The sequence below is a fragment of the Grus americana genome, chromosome 1 (genome assembly GCF_028858705.1).
Source record: "Grus americana isolate bGruAme1 chromosome 1, bGruAme1.mat, whole genome shotgun sequence".
Taxonomy (NCBI): domain Eukaryota; kingdom Metazoa; phylum Chordata; class Aves; order Gruiformes; family Gruidae; genus Grus; species Grus americana.
This window is the reverse complement of record NC_072852.1, coordinates 38898352-38920271: the sequence shown is the minus strand read 5'-3', so window position 1 is coordinate 38920271 and position 21920 is coordinate 38898352. Positions and strand designations below refer to the sequence as shown.

The 21920-nt window shown below is 43.9% G+C and overlaps 1 protein-coding gene across 2 annotated transcripts in view; it reads right to left on the bottom strand.

Moving 5' to 3' along the window:
• HMGA2 (high mobility group AT-hook 2) overlaps positions 1-21920 on the bottom strand; it is a 171243-nt gene that overhangs the window by 3857 nt on the left and 145466 nt on the right. The window contains exon 7 of one of the 2 annotated variants that reach the window (XM_054813117.1): positions 6853-9966. The exons of the other annotated variant lie outside the window; for it this stretch is intronic. Coding sequence (XP_054669092.1) covers positions 9919-9966 — 48 coding nt within the window. The 3' untranslated portion in view covers positions 6853-9918. Of the gene's footprint in view, positions 1-6852; positions 9967-21920 lie in introns of those variants that run through there. 2 annotated transcript variants of the gene reach the window in all.

Below are 21920 nucleotides of genomic sequence, written 5' to 3'. Positions count from 1 at the left end.
GGTATGGGAATGCCTGCCTGCTCCAGGCAACGGGTCGTGCTGGCTCGGAGGGGAGATGTCGGTCTATACTGACTCTGTCCCTTTCCCAGTTTGCAGTTAGATGCAGAGCCTGAGCCCTGTTCCGGATTTTATGCACCTACCTGGTGCATGTGATGAAAACAACTGGCTTCTCTCCCTTTGTAGACACAGCTGGAAGAGGAGTCCAAGGGCAATTGCTCATGAGTAGGAGCTCTCAGCTCAGCCATGTAATTGGAAATGACCCATATTCCCATTTTTTGGAGCTAGGTTAACATCACTGTCTCAGCTTCCTGAACAGTCAGTGGGGAGGGATCAGTGATTCATCCCACCCAGCTTAGACCCATATTTGAGGAAGGAGTGAATTGCCCTCTGGCTGATTAAAATCTTAGATGAGACATCTAACTTTTAAATGACTAAACCTTGGTGACACAGATCTTCTAAATGCAGAAAACCTGTTTAATTTGGCTACTCTTTTGACCTTTATCTGGAAAAAAACCCAGTAACTTTTCATCAACACCAAACACTTAAGTTTACTTTTTTATTTACTACTATCCCACTGCTTCCTGGGGTCAGCCCTCCTTAGCTTGTGGGCATTTGTCTCAATTAAAACCACAGCGTAGCTGCTCTAGTACAACCTCCTACACCGCCACAGGCTACGAGGGCATCTGCTCATTTTCCCGATGCTGTCAAAGTGTCTTTAACTGCCCTTGTGCACGTGATGGAGGAGAAGAGCTCATCCCGAAGGTTTGCACTGCTGACATTATTGCAGGGCTCTGTCACTGAGGGGACTCAGTCCCCTTTGGAGAAGAGCAGCCTTTGGACTTTTGCCATTCGGAAACAGAGAGCACCACACACCCAAGGTGTCTGCAGCCTTACATCTCTGTGCATCACCTTCCCAGCAGCGTAAAATCACATCTGTACATCCCAATCACCCATTGCGAATCTGTGGGACTGGTGCAGGTGCATTGAACTCACAAAAATAAGAAGTGTTTTGGAAGCTTCTCAGATGAGGGTTGGCTTTTCTCTGCTTAGTCACCACTGGATAATTTTACTGAAACCCACGACAATGGGTGAAAGGGAAAACTCATGTAAACCAATTTAACGCTCTACATACAGTACAGCAGCCTTAGCAAGGGAACTAAAGTGAGGCCAAATTCAAGGCCAGATCCTGCAAAGTGCTAAGTCCCTCAGCTCCCAGGGGCAGGATGTTCAGCATCATCTGGAATGATGGCCCTAGGCTGTACCGTGCTTGGTGAGCTTTCAAAGGCGCTTCAGAAGAAGTCCTGAATACCAGTAAGGGTATTTCAAAGCGACCCTGTTTTAGAGTGTAATGGAGTTAGTACGTTAGCTGTGATAGTGGGGAGCAGGGAGGGAGCGGTTACTTCTGAATTGTTTATTGATCTATTTCCTCATTTCTAATTTTCTAGAGCAACTCACAGCTATGCTTAAGCAAACAGCAGCATGTTAAGTTTATTAGGAGCTGTGTGTTAGCCTCTGAATTTCCATAAAGTATTCGAGCAGAAGAAAAGCAAGTTGTGTAAGTAGTTCGGTATCAGCAGCCTTCCATCTCAAACAGGGGGGTATGAGTAGGGGTCCCAACCTGCTGATGCACCCTGGGATGCCCTCTGCTCCGTTCCACATGCATGCGTGCATGTGACTGTTTTGAATACTTTCCCATTTCCAAGCCAAGCAATTAGCCAAAATTCAGGGCCCTGGATGTGGTTTCATTTAGAAAGAAAAATCGAATCAGGTGTTGCTTGACCTAAGCTTGCCTCTTGGTGAGGAGCACGCTGAGTCTGGTCTCCCGAGCAGAGCAGGAATGGACTGAGGAGCCATACGCAGCTTCTTTGCTCACAGGTTTAGTCTTTCTAGTCTGCACTTGGGCTAAAAGTGTTCTTGCTGAGCTCTCCTCCAGCCATGCTCCCAGTGCTATTTGCATCGCTCTGTCTCTTCTTTCTCCACTTCTGTTTTTCTCTTCCTTTTTTTGCATATCATTTACTACAATAACAATAAAATGTCTTTTACTAGTTTCGGTGTATGGAGCAGAGGTTCCAACTTTAGCTGGTCTTCACTTCCATGAAAGAGATTAATTCTTGCTAACGCTCATTGCCATAAGCAACTCCAGTCAGATTTCACCCAACTCCACAGCACTGTTTTCCTTGCTGCCTCTGTCATTTGTGTGCATCCCCATCTGTGCTTATTTAGCCTCATGATTTTGCAGGCTTTGCTGTTACCAGAAAAGTCATTACTTATCCACGACCAGTTACTTTCAGGGCTGCACATCCTAGGAGTGTATTTAAGACCTTGAGGTTCCCCATAACGTAGAGTTCAGAAAAGTACAAAGGTAAATCTCTGCACTACAAACTGAAGTCGAAACTTCATGAGAAAAAGGCAATAGTAGAGGTCATCCTTTCCAGGTCAAGGCTAATTACTGAAAAGAATGGAAACAGCCTTGAAGTTGTTAAGGGAAAGGGGATAGACAGAAGATTATGAATGCTTCCTGTGTTCCACAGGAAATGAAAACTTCCTATTTTCCTTTCTTAAGCCTATTGCCTATCGAAACCAGGAGCTATACCATTTCGCTGTGTGCATTGGTTGGGAAAGATGGGGACTATTTTCACGCAGCACACACATATAACCAAACCAAGGTGTTCTGTGTCAAATTCTGACAGAAGGAAGCCAGCTTCCATTCCCAGCATGGATAATTAAATGCTGATGAAGCAATTTAATTCTAAGGATTTTAATCAGAAACTGTAACTTTTGCCCCTATAAAACTGTGAACAATAATGCACTGCAACTTATTTATGAAACAAATGTCCTTATTGATCTGGATAATACAAGGCTTCTGACATTCATTCTCATCTCCTACCCTGTGCTGTGTCATTGCTGTGGTGTTTTAAATACAACATAACGCTTTGCTGAGCGAGCCAGAGACACATGTGATAGAGAATCACCAGACACCTTTGAAAAATCTAAAATACATATATTTTTTAAAAGTGGTAGAAAGATACAGTGAGAGGTATGGTCCTGCTGTATAGTTTCACGCACCCAAAGACAAACAGAGATGCGTCTTGTGATTGTAAACTGTTTGCAAAGGTGAGGGTGGGGGTTCTGTTATGGCCTCCTCAAACACAAGTTCTGTGTTGTGAGCTTTGCCACACAGGGTGTTGTTTAGGGCAAGACCCCCTCCTTCCTGCGAAGAAGTAAGGTGACTTGTTGACCAGTCATGGTGGTACCCTGAGACCTACGGGGACTCTAACTGGACAGGGAGGTGGATCTCAGGGGCGTTGCTACTAACACAAGAACAGCCATATGAGGTCCTGCTTTTTTCATGCTCTGGGGACACCAAAAGTCTGGATTGCGGGGGGAGACGCCAGTGGGTGACATTCCTCCAGGTCTTGGATCTCATTGAAGTTGCTGTGTCTTTGTTGGGATACAAATGCCAAACCTAAACCATCCCAAACGGAGCACATTATGAACCTTTGGCAAAATAGTCTTATAACAGTGCCTTAGACAGAGATTAATTTGTCTTGGCCCCAAGTGCAGCTGCAGTCTAGGAGTGGTAATTCATTGTAAACACCTTTAGAGCATGTCAGGCCTCATAAAACCCCTATCTTAGACTATGATGTAGCTTTAAAGACAATACTCTGCAGTTATGTAGGGCCAAAGTAACTCCTTCTATGCATCTGCTGAGCTTATTTGTTTTCAAATGTTGATTTAAATTTTAGTTTTTATTATGTGATATTGCTAAAACTATGGTTTTATGGAAAAGGTGTTCCAGTGCAATAAAAATGTGCTTATTTTTCTGCCTACTCCCTGAACTAAGAATAAAATGCCTTAAGGGACTATATATATTTAATAGATTTTCTGAATTAAAAACCCCTACGATTAAAATCATAATCTTTGGTGGTCCCACATAATATTTTGTAGCTGACATTCATGTATAATGTAATACAATCCTGTTTTTTGATGGGACTTCTGCCTTTGCTAAGTTTCCTCTCTGCCTAATTAATGTTTCTGCCTGCCATTGATTTTTCAGATCCACCCAGCTTTCATTTGTTATTTTCGTTCACCGATTATTTTAATAGCGTGCCTTAATGTAGCATATGTTTGGATTCCAGCTCCAGTTTTACCCCAGCCATTATTAACAATGTAAAGCTCCTCCTTTATATGACAATGCTAATGTTTTTAGCTGTGCTTAATGAGCCCCATCTTAGTAGGGAAGCACTGTTGAAGACTTGTGTCTTATCTCCTAATGTTTCAATTTCCCCTTTTGCTAGCAGATAAAAGCTGATGATAATCCTGTGCTGCAGGTTTGGGGCACAACCATCTGCAGCCTTATTTTAGACTGTAAACAGGCAGATTGCTTCCTACTTAAACTGCTACCACATTAGACTGTTATCTTCAGGCTAATCATAATTACATTCATGCACCTTCAGAGGATGTTCATTACAGGAAGATGCCTTCTTCTTGAATCCTGGAACAAGTGCACTGCACGTCTGGAGCAACAAAGCAAGGGGAAGCATTAAAATACAGGTAGGAAGGAAAAAAATGAAAAAAAAATTTCCAGTAAGCCAAAAGGATGTTTGGGTGGCAAAGGGAAATACAAGGTAGGAAGAAAAAACACACATTAAACCTTGCTGTCACATGGAAGTGAATCACCCCAGAGCGTAAGAGCAAAGCAGAGCTCATCACACCGACGGAAGCACACGAGGACAGTCAGAGCAGCAACTCGGCCAGAGCAAGTGTCCCGCAGCAAGGTGGAGTACATACACGGGGTGGCTTCGCTCCTCTTGCGCCTGCGAGTGAGGTGGGGTGGCAAGGGGTCGAGGTCCCCCGTCACTAGTGTCTCCTAGCATGGCCCATGGGTCCAGGAGCCAGGCAGGAACAGAGCATTAACCCACACTGACTGTGCCAGCTATGAAACATCCAGACAGCAAGGATGGCTGTATTTTTCAGACGACGTATATAACACACAGTGGCAGACATTCATTTCACTGAGCAAGTAGACGTAACAAAGCTTCAATCGGTATTATTTCTGAATCAAGAAGGCACATAGCAATTGGACCTTTATTTGCACTTAATGGCTATATGCCAACATACATTTGTATGTTTAAAAATTAATGTGATCAGGAAGATGGTGGGAGACTGAAAAAAAAAGATTAATTGAGAGACAAATTCTACATCCATATATGCAAAGGTGCTGGGGTGAGAATCATTGCTTCGTTCAGACCTCAGGTGAAGTTTGAGGTGTGACAAATCTGACTCCTCGCTTGCGATCAGAGGAACACGTTGTTGCCATTGCGCTGGATCCCGTCCCTAACGATGACCAGACCAGATGTTTGGGGTTTAAAAAAAGCTATGGACAATTAAATTGCTGTGTAAGGCACTGGCAGCACCAGCTTTCAGTAATTCCCTGTCTTTGTGTGGATGTGGTGTGATGGGAGTGGAAAGCAAAAGCAGAAATTTAATATGACCCTTGCCACAGGCATCTTGGATAAAACACTCTTGGCTGCTAGACAAACGCAGGCCTCGATCCTGCAGAAGCCGATTAGTTTTACACTCACAAATAGTCCCAGTGTGCCATAAAGCGTGCAGAAGTTTATTGGAAGATGCCCTGAGAAGGGAAGTGGGAGTGAAGCAAGCTGGAGAAATGACTAATAAGTAGAGGGGAGTTAAGCACAGGGTAGCAGAAGTTCAGCCACTTGGCTGATCCATAAGGTGGGTGGGTTACAGCTGGAGCATCCCATCAGATAAAACAACAGGAAGAGCCGAGTGATGGCAACCACAGGGAAGCCGACCACCAGGGAGACTGAAAATTGGAATGATCCTTTAATACCACCAAGCTGGGTGAGAAAGGAGATGAGAAGAGGATACATAATGTGATGAATGCAATTACTCACATCTCTGACTCAGGACTGAATGGGTGTTACTACTTAATGTTTTTTTTGTGATTGTATTTTGGTTATTTTACAAGGAACCAAGTCCAAAGGGAACATGCCATGAAGCCCTTGGGAAAGCAGAGGTTACTAAGCCAAAAGAGATGAGGTGGAGAGTTTGCAAATGAGTGAACACAAAGAATGTGTAAACCTAAACATCTGAGGAATTAATATCTGAATAATCGTCTTAGGTGAGAGAGGCATGGTTGCAAATATGAACCAACGGACATGCACCACAATCTTTAAATCTCATTGTAACAGGCATGGGGACCATGTGAGAACAAATGAAGAGGGGAAGCCAGAAGAATCCTGTCCAACCTGCCTATAACAACTTCGGACGGGGGAATGTTTAATGCAGTGTTTCCTGAGCTCAAGTTTTGCTCCAGACTGTACCCAGCCACATCCCTGTCTCCGCTGCTCTGAGTACCTGCTCTTTTTAACCGAATGACCACAAAATATAAACTCCATGCACCCGGATGTGAACTGCAATCTTGCCTAAAAAGAGGAGAAGGCTCATCATCTTGGTGGACCCTGAAGAGGCAGGTTAGAAGCCAGACAACAAAACCCGTTTTGGCCTTGCCTGAGCTATAGTATTTCCTGTCTGGCAGGGAGGATCGCTGCTCCCCAGCGCAGAGCTGAGCCCTTAGCTCGGCACAGCAAGTCCCATGCCAGGAACGGGTGCCTCACCTTTGGGGGAGCCTCATAAGATGTGTCCCTCTGCTGAGCACCCACCCCTGGGGCCCCTAACAGCAAAGGCACTTCTCAGGCACACGCCTATGGTCCTGGGACAAAAAAAGACTACTTGCATGCAAAGCTTTTACAAATTTGGTCACTGTGACCAAACTTTATTACCCATTTTATGGAACTGTGACAAAAGTCTAGGAATCAAACAACATGGGGATCACAGAGGCTATTATGTTTATTGTGCTGAACAGACTGTGATAATCCATTAAAGGAACATTTTCAACAAGCAAGCGATTCAAAGTACAATCATAGACAGCAACTCTACACAAAGAACAAAGCAAAAAGTTAGAAGACACTCAAAAGAAAAAGTAAACTGTAGTTAAACATCTTGAAGCGGTTTTTTTTTTTCCTGCAAACACACCTCTCTTGCAGAAATGGTAGAAGTTAAATGTCCAGTCTTAGTTAGCAGTGACCAATGACAGCAAAGAACAGTCGTATAAAATTTATCTCCCACAAAAATAAACTATATATATAAAAAATTTTATGATGTTCTCACTGACTCAATGGCCACATGCAATTTTTCAGTCTGAAAAAATGAGGTATAGTAGGCCCTAAGAGGTAGTAATGTGTTTTGATTGTACTACAATATATAGAAAATATAAGATTCAGTTCATCAGAGTGGTAAGTCTCTCGGAGGTTGAAGCGTGACACACACCCAGCGATTATTTCTGTGTCAGCCACTGAATACTATGGTTTTAAAAAAAGAAAAAAAACCAACCCCAAACCCCAAAAGGGACTTGCTAAGGCTTGATTCAATGCCCTTTGAAGTCAGCAGAATTCCTTCTGCTGCCTTCAAGTGACGCTGGATTTGGCCTGTTAGAGCTACTGTATAGCTAGGATTATTTCTCTTTCACTCAATATTAACATGTCTAGTTGTAATACTCTGATCAGCTCTTTCTCAGCGATTTCCGTCACTGAACCCTCTGCGGGCGTTCGAGGAGGTCCGCATTTCTTGACACTGCCTCTTGGAAGAAGCCAGTAAGTAGTTATCTTTAACTGCATTTGGCTCGGTACTAAAGCCATACCAACAGACGCCTTCCTGAGAAACTACCCCTGGCCCAGTTATTAATACAATGGTACAAAGTACTGACTAAGAAAGAGAGGAAGAAGGGAAATAAAACAGAAATAGAGAAAACGAAACAGGAGGAGAGAGAGAGAGAAAGAACAACAAAAGTGAAAGAGGAGAATAAAAAACCTCTACATAAGAAGCATTTAAAATAAATCTGGCTGAAACATATTACAAAATCACATTTGTGTAAAATACATGAAAATACTTGTCAAGTATTTTCTTACAATCTACTAATTATTTTTTTAAAACACATATTTGTGATTGCATTATGCAAAAGCTGAGCTTGTTGCTTCCCACCTACAAAGCTTCAAGTTTCTTTGAAGGTTTTTTTTTGTTCATTTTTTTTTTAATACGAAAGTAATTTAAAATGTGTTCATTTTCCACAAGTTATTTTACAAAAATACTTTTGAATTAGGGATTAGTTGCAGTCCTAACTGTTTCAAACGTCTCAAAACTAATGCTGAAAGTAAGAAGTTCATTCCATTTAAAGTCTGGAGGTAGGTCTTTGTCAATCAATTAGTCCATTTCTTTAAACAATTCATTTGAGGTACAAACTTGGACAGTAATATTTAAACATTACAGCTAAATTTTTTTCTATGTCATGTAGTGTCATTGAAGAAAATTATCCTCACAAACCTATCAGCAATTCAGTACAAAAATATATTCAAGTTAACAGTACATTACACAGAAGTCTAGCAGAGAATAGGGTAAGTACATTTAAAAAAAAACACAAAACAAACCAAGAGAAAGAAAAATACATAGTCATGCTGAAACACAATAAAGATATTGCTTCCTTAACTGCAATTAAGTGTTGAAGTAGAAATAAGGGGAAAATGCAGATACTCATATCTACCCAGTAAAAATTTCCTGCATTGAATGTGTATAGCAGCATGTATTTATCAGTCTGTTGAGTTATTTGTAAAAATCAGAGGTAGTATTGAGTAGTGGGGTAATATTGCATCTGGTGCTAAAAGTGCTGCTTTGAATGAAAAGATGGAGAAATGCCACTGGCACAGAGATGCTCAGTGAACCATCCTATGTCAAAATATATCACTTAAAGTAATGCACGAGCTTAGCTGAGGTACGTTGGTGTTCGTTCTTACATCAAGACTGATGAGTAATGAGGAGAGATTCAATTATTTTGAAATACTGGTATGGGGCGAGTGGAATTAGTTGAAACTAAGCAAAACATCTGGATTGGTTTTGTTCCGATAAATTCATGATTAATTTTGAGGTACCTTTCTGTATGTTTTAAAACACTTTTCTCAATAAAGACTTAATCATTAATGGCGTAAGAGTGTTTGGTGTCAGTCATTTGTGTTCCCAGAGTAAACGCCTGGCTTTACAGAAAGCCGACTCCGTCTGGCTTCCCACCATCCAGAAGATGAGGGCTGTTCATTTTGTTTACTACTACTTCTGCCGATATGTTTGTATCTATAACTATGCAACGTATCTTTGTCTTTCTTCCCTTTTGCAAAATGAAAGTACCTTTTTCATGTTGATTTCTTTCTTCCGATTACCAGCTGAATGAAGTGAAAGATCAGCTTTCAATTTTTTTCCTGAAATAACAGTAAGTCTTAAAAAAAAAAAAATCAAGTACAAGTCTACATGTAGGTTACAAAAAAAAAAAAAAAAAAGAGTAGTATCTATCCCCTATCTTTGGTGTTCTAAAACAGGGAGTTCACTAAGTAGGGAGTGGGTTGCTGGAAATGTTGCAAGGCTTTAGTGTTACACACCCAGCCTTTCCTATTTCAATGCCCTTTATAATGATTATGTTACAAGTTTCTTGTTTATATGCAGTGCAGTGAATGACATAAACCTGATTCGGAGTTCTTCTTGACCCATTCACCCTTACTTAGCAGCTCAAACAAACTATTAGTAGGTTAAGAAAAAAGAAAACAGTAATTAAAAGTTGCATCCTTAATCTGTGTCCCCTTGTGTTACAGCAGTTTTTCACTAAACCTGGGACTGTGAAGGGATTACAAAGATGATGATTAGTCAAATCCTTTTTAAGGTTATGTGATTTTTTTTTTCCCCCCAGGCAAAAGTGGAAAGACCATGGCAATAGAAAATAAGTGGTCAAGGCAGTGTCTTCTCCCTTCAAAAGACCCAACTGCTGATGAGGTAGAAATTGCATGGTGTGGTCTCCTAGTCTTCCTCTGCAGACTCTTGTGAGGACGTTTCTTCAGTCTCTTCCTAGAATACACAAAGAGATAAAATAAATACTGTGGCAACTGTGCACCTTGGACTCCCACCTCACTCTTCTCTCACGCTGCTGTCAATTACCTCCTGAGCTAACAAAATGCCCTTGACAGCTGCTGTGACATCTCAAGAAGCCACCTTGGGGAGGATAGGAAGGTCCCCTGCTCTCTGATCCCCCCACTTTGCCTTGCCAGGCTTTCCTCCTCCCCCAAGGATGCCAACAAAAAGTAATCATCTGAGCCGTGCTCCGTCATGGGCCTCATACAGCCAGCAGACAGGGGCAGCTAGAAAATGGAAAGCATTTTAAGTAGGTATCCAACGTTAAGCGGGTGCTCTGGGAAGCCTTCTCCTCCACCCTAGTGCTGCCTTCATCTTTGCCTTCAGCAGGCCTGACCAAATGCGATGCTCTTATGCTGCTTATTTAACAAACGTGCAGAACCTTTCAGGACACGGGCAGTAAACTGGGGGCAATAAACATTTCTGATAAAAGGGGCTGTCAGTGAAAAGTTGTTTTTTTATCAAACGCTGCACATCATCACCTAAGACAGCACGTGAAAAAGATCTAGGAAGAAGAAGAATTTACCCCCTAGGCCAACTGAGACCTTTTAAGAATGACCAGCTTAAAACAGCTTGTAACAGTCTTCATACTTTAATAGATTTGATTTTCCACATGGCTTCATTTGTCTGGGTGGCTAACTGACACAATTTATAACTCTCTTCCTTTCCCAGGCCACTACAGTACACCATTCAGCAAAGCATGCCTTAAAGCTTCCCTGCGTTACATGACCAAACTTCCATTCATTAGTGTTTGAAACACCTCAGCTGTGAAGGGCTCCTAAATGCTACCATGTGTGACACCGCTGCGGAGGAGCGGCATCAAGGAGAAACACTGGGCTTTAATCATAGGCCACTGTTTGCTGCAATCCCCTTTCAAAAGGTTTCCACCTCCCCCTGCCTCCACCTCCCTGCAAGAAAAGGCTGGAAAAAAAAAGCTGTAAATCCAGGGAATAAACATAAGTATAAATGAATGGATGACAGCTTAAAAAATATAACCATAGCAGCATCAAGCCATGAGATTTCACACTGGTTTTGTTTAGTCTGCTTTGGGTTATGTGGGAAATGTGAAAAGCATGAAGCAAAGGCTCCCCCCCCTCCCTTCATACCCCCACCCCCTGCTAAAGCTTGGGCCTCAGATATTTAAGCCAGTAGGTTTATACCTCTTGACTAGGAAACAGGCCATGACCCTGGGGTGCTCTCTCGAGCACCAGGCACAAAGAAAGATGTAGCATGATCAAAGCTCTGGACGGAGGAAAGAGAGCAAAGTCAAGAGTCAGCTGCCCCCTGACCTTGAGTTTTCAATTAATACTTAAATTCCAGAAGACACCAATCTATCATGCAGATGAACAATTTCTTCCTCGCAACAACTCGTGTCCACTCATAGTGGGGTTATATTCACTGTGCTGCTACAAAAATGATCCCCGACTCACAAAACGATTAAGCGAATTTTCCTCCGTCCCTGGCAGCACTGGGGGACCTGAGCTCACACTCCCATCAAATCCCATGAATGCGTAATGCATTTTCCTTGCTTATCTTCCCTGCGGAACAGGACCGTGACTGTTACAACATTTCAGTCAAGAAGAAAAATGGTATCTACAGGCACCTAACGAACGGCTACTTTGGGCTGCATGTGGAGAGACAGTGCAAAATATGTTGGTTTGAGCCTTGGTAATTCAGAATTTGGGATGAGCGTGGCAAATACTGGCTTTGCTTCCAAGCCAAGTATTTCAGTTAAAAATTATGACTGCGGGTTCTGTGCTCTTAACATAATACAGGTAGACATGTTTTGGTATTTGATGAGGATCATTTGATGATGATTCCTTACAGCACCGCGGTCAGCCCTGAGCCTCCCATCATTGTTTCCCAGAAGACAGCAGAGCACGCGTGGGAGCGGAGCGGCAGCTCTCTTTGTTTTATGCTTGGCTTGTCAGGAGACTACTGAAACCTGATGGACTCATTTTCCATGAAGGTAGACTTCCGATCACAGCATAAGAAGGATGGGGGAGAGGCAAAATATGTGGAAGGACATACTCCAGCACCCAGCCAGGGTGGCCACAGAAAGCTATTTTAGTTAAAGAGTTGCCAACTCTAGTGATTTTTACTGTGAATCTCACGCTATTTTTTTATTCCTTGTATCCCCTGCTGCAGTGAACAAGAAAATTAATGAGAAGCTCTTCCTTCGTGTGTGTGTGTATATATATATGTTCATGTAACGAAGGATGAGTTTCTCTCATCTGCACATGTACATGCAAATGTGTGTACCTGAAGTACCTGGAAGCATGAGAAACCAAAAATAAAGCCACCCCCTCCAAATATTTAAATAATAAACTAATTATTAAAAAATATTTGAGACTTGCAGACTTCAAGTTCACATCTGTCTTGGGAAATACATTTTTCATGAAGCTGGCAAAGGGATCAGATTGTTGTGCAACAAAAAGAAAACTTCATTTAAGTTCATTCCTTGCAAAAGCCTAAGATAGCTCAGTTACAGACGAGTGGTTTTAAGCCAACCTATCACGTAAGTCTCTTGTTGAGACACAGATAGAGACATGATTGCTGCTCTGAAGTGCTTACAAGTCAAACAAAGGGATAATACAAATCAGACATATATGCATGGAGGGACCCAAAGGAAGAAGCAAGTAGAGGTTCTGAAAGAGAAAATGCAGATGTGTAAGACAGGAACAGAGAGAAATTTTTTTGCACTTGTAAAAAACTGGTTGCAATACCAGAAGGTTGTCCAGCTGTGATCCTCAACCCATCCTCAGCCCCCACATGCACACACACTGCTCTCCAAAAGATGGGGGGGGGGGGGTGGCAGGCAGGAGTTTTGAAAACTGTGCACCCCTTAGAAGTTGCAAACTGCCTCTGTGCTGAGTCGTTTCAGCCAGAGATTCACTGACATCCATTGCTTGGCATGTCAGGGCACTGGGCACCTCAGGGGAAGGATGCCTTACCATCAGTTAGTGCCCTCCAGGCACTTATAAGACCTCACAGACCCACCAAGGTCAACAGCATAGCCATGTATCACAGGATCAGTCCCTGAATCAAAAGTCGAAGGAGGAACCAGGGCTGGAGTGAAATACTTTGTAAGTCCAGATGTGCTTCCAATCAAGTTGAAGAAAAGGGCAAAAATTAAGAGGGAAAAGCACGGTCATTAGAGCAGCCATTAGAAACCCAAGTCACTCAGTCACAGCAGGACAGCCATGCAGAGCATAAATTCAGCAACACCACCACAGGAAGCGCTCAGCCAAGAAGCAAAGGTTTCAAGTTACATGGCAGCCTTAATTCAGGTTGTTCTCACTTTTTTGGTGCATTCACTGTAGTTGTGGAGACAGAATGGTGACATGTGTTAATTGAGCGTAAATGTTCATCGACCCACTTTTGCCTTGAACAGCTACTCCCCTAGTTATTTGTTTTCTGCTGCAGCAAGCTGGCAACAGGCTGGGCTACCAGACTGCAAAGGGAAACCTGAGAAAGCTTCAAACTAATCAGGTTGGATCCAGCTAACAGGGAAGCCACAGCCACGAAGACCTCAGGGCGAATAGGACATGCGCCTGAAGGGCAGGGTAAACACTCACATGCATAGCTCAGGCTTTACTCCTTGCTGCTAAGACAATATCCCACGTGGCTCCCCGCGCATCCATGTGCCCCGCATGCATGTATCCTCAGGGGCTGACTGACACGGGGATGCGCCGCAGCAGCAGTTTTACGTGGCACGTCCTGTCCTTGGTTGTCCCATGCATGGGTATGTGTATCCTGAGTTACTACAGGTCACAGCATGATATTGTAAGACAAACTGCAAGCCAGCACCCTGAGCCGCTTCAACCCTTAATTGCTATAACTGCCCCACCAAGCTGGGAGTGATGTGGAGCTGCTGTCTCTCCCAAAAAAGAACACCAAGAAGGCTTTCTCCAAATCTCCTATGTGCACAAATGCTTAACAGGTCTTTTGTTGAGAGGTATCACTGGCAAATGGCTGGCAGATGCATACACTGGACTGGAACTCACCAGTGCAGCCCCCTCACCTCTCACTGGCATTGGGTCCCAGCAGGACAGAAAGGACAGATGTTTCCCAATGGCTCACGGCAGGTATCTGCCCTGGAAAGGACTACTCTGCGAGGGACTGCCACTGCTGTTGTTAGCCCTGATTTAACAGTGGTGAAGGCAACAAAAAGGACCAGGAGGCATCAGTTAGAAATGCTATCTGCAGTCAGTATGCCCATCTCCTATGAGGACAGGCTGAGAGAGTTGAGGTTGTTCAGCCTGGAGAAGAGAAGGCTCCAAGGAGACCTTATTGCGGCCTTCCAGTACCTGAAGGGGTCTACAGGAAAGCTGGAGAGGGACTGTTTACAAGTGACGGGACAAGGGGTAATGGCTTTAAACTCGAGGAGGGTAGATTTAGATTAGACGTTAGGAAGAAATTCTTGACTGTGAGAGTGGTGAAACATTGGAACAGGTTGCCCAGGGAGGTTGTGGATGCCCCATTCCTGGAAGTGTTCAAGGCCAGGTTGGATGGGGCTCTGGGCAACCTGGTCTAGTGGAAGATGTCCCTGCCCATGGCAGGGGGGTTGGAACTAGATGATCTTTAAGGTCCCTTCCAACCCAAACCATTCTACGATTCTATGATTTGGACTTGCCCAACACACTATTTCAAAATACTACATCCTTGGTGGGATCTCGTTGCCTGAAGATAGGAGCCAAGAGTTGTTTTAGATGCCCTGGGTATCTCATCTGGTATCCAGCAGCCAGGCCAGAAGGGTACTGGTCTCCTGTATCATGCCTGCCTGCTCTGTGTGGATGTCTGTGATCCCCTGGGACACCCAAAAGGGCACAGAACAGCAATGTGGACATGCATGGACCCACTAACCTTCTCCAGAGCTATGATGCTGCATCTCTGCTTTTGAAGGTTCTCCACTGTGGAAAACCAAACCATTGTATGCTGCAGGAATATGTGAAGTGATAACCACTAGCATGTGCACACCTCATTTGTAAAGCTCAGAGGTGGCACCATCCAGAATGATCATATTTTCTTTTCTGACCTGAAAAGACGTGTTCCCTGTGTTCCCAAGAGACTTCTTTCCCATGACATCCTGCATGGGTGAAATGTAGCTTCACCTGCCGCCCAAGACCTCCCTTTGGTGATCCACAATTGGTTTGTGCGGGCTATTTTTCTGTCAGTACAAGCATCCTGGTGTCCTCAAGAACACACAAGCTTAGTTGGGTCTTTGTATGTCCTCCTTATTCCTTTTTTTGCTGGACCCCCACAAAGTAGTCACAACAAAACCTGATGATGAGACAATTGTTGATGTTTGAGAGGAGCCTTCCCCCCATCTGGAGAAGGGCAGCTGTTTGGCATTTTTGTAAAAATGTTTGTTCTGTTCTAATACCCTGGGAAAAAGTTCCTTTACGGCTACTCGTCTTTGCCTCAAGAAACTCACTGGCAATTCAGCTGGCAATTCATTTTTTTCACCTTCCGCTCATGAATTTCTGAACCGTGGATTAAAAAAACTAGAACCAATTTTGTGAGATGAACTGCAGGATCACTGTAATGCTACACATGGAGCCTCTGAATTTGTCAGAGCTTTTATTTTATAACAAAGTATTAGCTATTGGCACAGACTTCACTGGCTGCTTTCTAAGCCCGAGTGGCTATGCTTGAATAGATATGTCAAAAAGAACTGCTGACAAGAGCAACTTGGAAACTGTGGCCCATTGTCTGCTGTTAACTTGTCTGAAATCCCCTGGCATGCAAGCTAGTATTTTCAGAGGAGTCCCTGAAGCCAGTGGCTCCTATTGCAGACGCAGGGCCCTGGGCTGTGCCCAGCTGAGACACAGTGCCATCCCCACTGCTCTGCAGCCAGCGCACCAAACCACTTTAGAAATTCTTACAGCACTAACTGACACTAAGTGTAGGTTTGCTCCGCTTGAAGCTTGAGGTGGGATCTGCTGGTTCAAGCCACTTCACCCCCCTGCAAAGCACACTGGTGAGCTCAGCTACAGCTGTCATTCATCAGTAAGGCAAGGTTTAATTCCACAAGCTGGATTCAGAGCTCAAATTGTTGCAGGTATTTACTTCACACATCACAATAAAAGGATTTATTAGGGCAGAAGAGATCACCATGACCATATACAGGCAGGCCGTACAACTCTTCTTACTGCTGGATTAAAGTGTGTTTTTAAGAAGGGCACCTAAGGAAATTATTTCAATACAGAAATTCTGTATTCAAATACATCTAAGTCAATCAGCCCACAAGCAAGCAATTGCTGTGCACTGTCACTCCTAGCATGCAAGAAGGAGCACGACTTCTGTAGCCTGGTGGTTAAAAGCACCGTTAAAACCTCTGCCCACAGAGCAGTTCTGAGACCCTGTGCCTTCTCCCAGTGCTGTTTCTGCAGTCATTGTCTAAGGCATGGGACAGCCCTGGGGGCAGTGAGCAGGCAGGTCCCCCAAGGAAGCTAAACTCTCGGGACTTAAATGACATTAAAGACAGACAGAGAGAGAGAAAGAGAGGTGGCAGCTGATGGGGCAGTTCTGGGTTGAGATTTAAGGACTGGAAACCAACATTCTTTCTTTAAACATCTAAGTCTCTACGGACTTAGCCTCTAATGGTCCACCTGGTCACCTAAGGATCTTGGCCTTCAAAAGACTACAGACTTGGCCATAGCGTGCGTCCAATATTTGCATACCAGCAAGCAGCCTTGCTGAGCTGCTGCTTAACTTTCCCAATGCTGAAGTGCACGCTGGTGGGCATATGCAGAGCTGCCTAATGCTCTTAGGAGCAGTCTAAGGGCTGGCAAGTGCCTTAAAGATCATTATGACTTGGAGATGTCCTCAAAGTTTCCACACCCAGGAAGGCAATGCACAACAGACAGCAAGAGTAAGACTTATCTTTGAGTGAGCATGTACGCAATAGCACTGATTTGGAAACTCACATGCAGACTTGTTTTGAAATCCCCATGCTCTCTGATGTGAAGCAGATCCTTCAAGCTGGGTTTTCTACCTTCTAGGAAGAAGTCTACCCACTAAGCTGTTTTGTACGGAGGATGCATCTTTCTTCTGCTGAAGTCACTCCACTTTTATATAAATAATCGAATATTCTGAGGGATGGAATATGAGCAGAGAGAATAAAGCAAAACACTGATGCTGTCCTGCTGGTGACCAGCCTGTGGCTGTTGAGCTGCATAGTTAGTAAGCAAATTAAGGGTGTCCTTTCACTGCTGGAACAACACTGCTTGACTAGCAAAAAGGCTGCTCATGGGGATTACTGGATAATCCACATCCCCAGCTGTTGGAGGAAGTGAGCTAGCTGGGGCAGCCGGAGGGAAGTTGCTGGGGCTGCGCTGGGACTCAGCTGCTGGTGAGCATGGCCATGGCCAACAACAGTGGTAGAGGTCAGAGAGAGCTACCATCCTTGCACACCCATCTATCATTCCTACAGACCCCCTTCCTCTGCAGCACAAGTGTCTCGCAAGGGTTGGTAAAGTTTTGGTCCTTGAGTAACAGGTTCAGATAAGTGGAGGGGACAAGGACAGTGCTCAGGAGGATCCCCTCAGGACAGGAGAGGAGAGGACAGGACAGGAGATTCCTCTTTAAGTTAAAACAGCCTTAGATTCGAGTCTCTTCTTCCTGTTAGATTAAGGGGGATTCAAAAACATTTCTCTATCTCCTAGTTTATCTCCCACTAGGAGAACTGTTTGATATAATGGAGACATAATGAGTCTCTCTGGTTACTTTGAGAGAAAGGGCTTATCTGACACAGGGTTTTTAAATCCAAGAGGGCTCATGCTCATGACTTCCAGAGACAGGAATTGGGCTGGCAGATGTTTAGATACCCTGAAAAGTATCTGCCTTAGGCTCTACCTCTAAGCATCTCCTACACATGGGCTTAAACCAACCTCAGCTCCAGGTGCCCAACTTTGCCAGGGATTTTAAAGCGGCCCCGAAGTTAACTCAGCAATGAGGTTTCTGCAAGGCAGCAGGTCGCTCAGCGCTCAAGCCGGTGCTGCTGAAGCCTTTTGAAATTGAGATTCAGCTGTCTAAATTACATCAGGCCAGATTTCTTAAACGCGTTTTGGCATCTGAGTATAGCAAGTGCCTTTTTGATCTAAGCAGGTCAAAACACTTTGAAAAAAATCTGTTCCCCATGTGATTAAAAGGAGAGTGAAAATCTCCAGCAAAACCTCAGTACTGGTCAGAAGAATTTTGCAGGAAGCACCATTTAAAGTCCGCATAGCACAGTCCTAAAGCAAAAATGGTGCTTGAAGAAATTGCGGGTGCTGTGCTAACACTGACAGTGACGCATTTTGTCTTGGAGAGCTTCAACCCTACATGTAAACAGTTCTGGTAGGAAGGAAATAAAATAGTAAGGAAAAGAAGGCAGCAGTGCTGTTAGAAACATATACAACCAAGCTGGACTAACCCCAACTTGGAGAAGCTGCTCTTACAAACCTCTTGTGGAGGCTGTAAACTGGAGGAGTGGTAACTGTTCTGCATGCACACAGCACACCACGCTCCAGAGCCAAAATCCAGACTGGAGCGTAAGGCAAGCAGAGGCTTTAATAATAGACTCTAATCACTAATATGTATCTCCGTAATTAGAAGAAAGAGCAAAAAAAAGTGGACACCAATCTTTAAAAATCCTTAGTCTTGTACAGTTCACTGAAAGGCTGTGGGTCACCATGTGAGCTCTGCTTTCTTGTGGCATGGAGACAGCAAAGGTAAACCTGAGGGAGTCTGCCTTCCTCCTGAGCCCCTCTGGTACTCGAAACGGTGCCGATGTCTGCGCGTATTTGATGCTGAGCGACAGAGGAAGGACTGTGGTGAAGGTCTCCCAGAATGGAGCGGGGAAAGGAACGCTAGGACGGGCTTTGAAATGGAGGTCAAACCCACATCGTTTACCTTTTGCCTCTTCCCCCCCATTTTAGAACATGAAAAGGAGAATAAAGTAAGGCCTGTTAGACTTCTATTCTCCTTCCCCCCCTCAAAAAATGACTGCTTGTTACAGACAGGAAGCAACTGCCAGAAGTTATTCACCTCCAATCCTTTATCACTTAAAAAAGCATTATGGCTTGGTCCACGGAGCCACTGGCAACAGCTATCTATCTGTAATGATAAATAATAAAATAAAACATCTTCCCTTCTGAATCCCAGCTGAGAGATTTTGCCAAGTGATCAAACTTGTCTGAACCTCAGAGCAGCAGCTTTGAAGTAATAAGAAAGAGGCTGAAAACCTGCAGCCAAGAGCCGCACACACCTCATTAGGGCCCAGCCATGCGGGAAGGCCGAGCGGCAGCCGCTGGTCCCGGTCCCGCGTACCCACTGGAAAGGGGCTGCGGGAAGGGAAGATAAAAGAGCCTTTCACAGTGGAAGTGCACCAGTGACATTTTTATGAGCACCAGCCCCAAGGCTGAGCAGCTCACGGCTGCGCACACAGCCCGCGCCATGCTGTCGCCCGCCAGCGCAGGCCTCGGGGCGGGCAGGAGCATGGAGGGCTCTGCCGCTGCCGTCCATCTTCTTCAGTCTCCCTCAGTCTTCCTCTTCCTTTCTTTTTTTTGTTTCTGAAGGAGAGAGTTTAACGTACAGGGCTCTACCTTCCCCAGGTTGTGCTCACAACTGCCCCCCCCCACCCCAAATGAGAAACATATTTCTGAAAAGATAGCAAGCTGGGTTCTCTGATCTGGTTCAGCAGAGTTCATGTGAGACTTTGCGGTATAATTCAGTTAAATGATTTTTTTCTTTAAAAAAGCTCAAACCCAAACCAAAACAAAAACACTAAAGCTTAACAGACTTGTAAAACACTTTTACAAACGTCTGAAGAGTTTAATCATAGATCTTGCCACACAGACACTGGTGAGGCTGTGTGCTGGCAGTAAAGCAGAGTATTTAACTTTGAGAGCTGAAGTTCTGGGTTTAATTTTCAGTTTCAGACTAAACAGCAGGTCTGCAGCAAAAGGCAGGGTGATGACTCCTGAGCAAAACGGGGTAATGGAAATGCTTTTCTTGCAAACTTCACTGGTTGTGTAACCATGGAGCACCTCTTTGTCCAGGCGAAAGCGCAAAATCAGAGAAGTTTGTGTTGGTTTTAATAAACTCCCTGTCCCATCCCCTCCCTTTTTTTTAGTGCAAAGAATTCTACTGCTATTTTATTATGTAATGCTGCAGGCTAAAAATATATCCCTAATTTAAGCCATCTTGCCAATAAATCTACAAATACCAGGTAATCCAAAAAGGGTAGTTATGGTTTAATGACATACTCTTCTTGTCATCTTAATATGTTCAACTCCTAAAGGATTTAAAATGATGCATTTAAAGATTTTTTTTTTCCAACTTCTTGAATATCTCCACACAATCTGGTGGAGAGGGTGATAAGGTATGGTCCTCTTCAGCACAGAGCAGCAGCCCAACTTTTCAAGCTCCATCTGTGCCATGATCCGTGCTACCACAGGGCGAAGGTTTTTCTTCCTCTAAGCAAGATAGTCTGATTCAAAGTGAGCGGGGCTGTCCAACTTAATAGATAGTGATTATTTCCTTTTGATTACAGAACCTTTTATGGGAGTTTCTTTTCCAGTTGAACACATCTATATTCTATAATCAAACCAGAAAAGGTATCCTGGTGGAAATGTGTGTTCAAAACATGTTTTCTTTTAGGATTGAGACAGATTTACTGCAATTTATATCTTAATGTTAATCTATTCTCCTCTTCCTAAAAATAAAAAAATAGTAATATAAATTACAGTTAATGCCTTCAGTATATAACACAGTTCTCAGGAGACTATTAAAGCCATGGGCGAGCCGCCTAACATACTGTAACTGTCTCTTTGCTGTTCTGATTTCAGTTTCCAGATTTTGCCTCAAAATATGCCTGAGAATCAGGGAAGGGGAGGGAGTGGAAGCCATTCACTGCGCCGAATCTGATATCTCTCGGGTCCTAGAGCTCACATGTCCCTTCCTTCCAGACTCAAGTCTGGTTTCAATGGAGCTCTCATTTTTCTTCCCACTAATCCTGCCGTGAGATCAACCATTGGTAACTCTGTGAGAAATTAAATACCAGGATGTGGGAAATCTGAGATCTGAATTCGGGCAGAATGTGGGTGATTCATTTTTTTATTTCTCTCCTTCTCTTTTCCCATGGTTGTTGTGTGGCAAATAACTCTCCAAACCTGAGATCAGAGATCGGCCCTGAACAATGTGACTACATTGAAGGAGCAGAAGCAAAGCAAGAAGTACATTGGCAATATTATATCCCTTTTTAGTATGAGCAATAGTCATTTCTGAAGAGAGATTTTGGCCAACATTTTCTGAAAACATTCAGGCATTTCCAGAAATGCCTTACAATGAGATCAGCAGCAGAACTTCATCATGGTGATGGTCACCATCTGCTGGAGCAGACTTCATAAAAAAATTAACATTTGTGGCACTGAGATCCCAATGAAACAGGATCCATGAGATAGTTTGCCCTGGTGATGTGAGTACTACAATGCCCAACAGTCAGGCAGTCGTTTGAATGGCTTTTTTTCTTCCTCAGTGTGAGAAAAGCACATTTATTTATTTAGGTTCTATAAGGATGAATTAAAGATGCTTACAAACACTGGGCTGCCAAAAGGTTTAGGTCCTTCATTCACTGCTTGGCAGTGTGCTGATGTCTGAAAACCTCCTACGTACTCCTGTAGCCTTCAACGTGAAGTACCTAGGAGCATAACTCTCACTGCATAGTCTACTAAGAGGCTGTGATACTCCCAAACCTTTTGCTCTGTCTATAAACATGGCAGCACCACGCTCATGATATCCAACAAGCAATCAATGACCATGACCTCTGAACGGCCCCCAAACAGTGGCCTGTCTGTCACAGCCCGTGCTTGCCGGCTGGGCTGCTTCACACCATCACAGTGCTA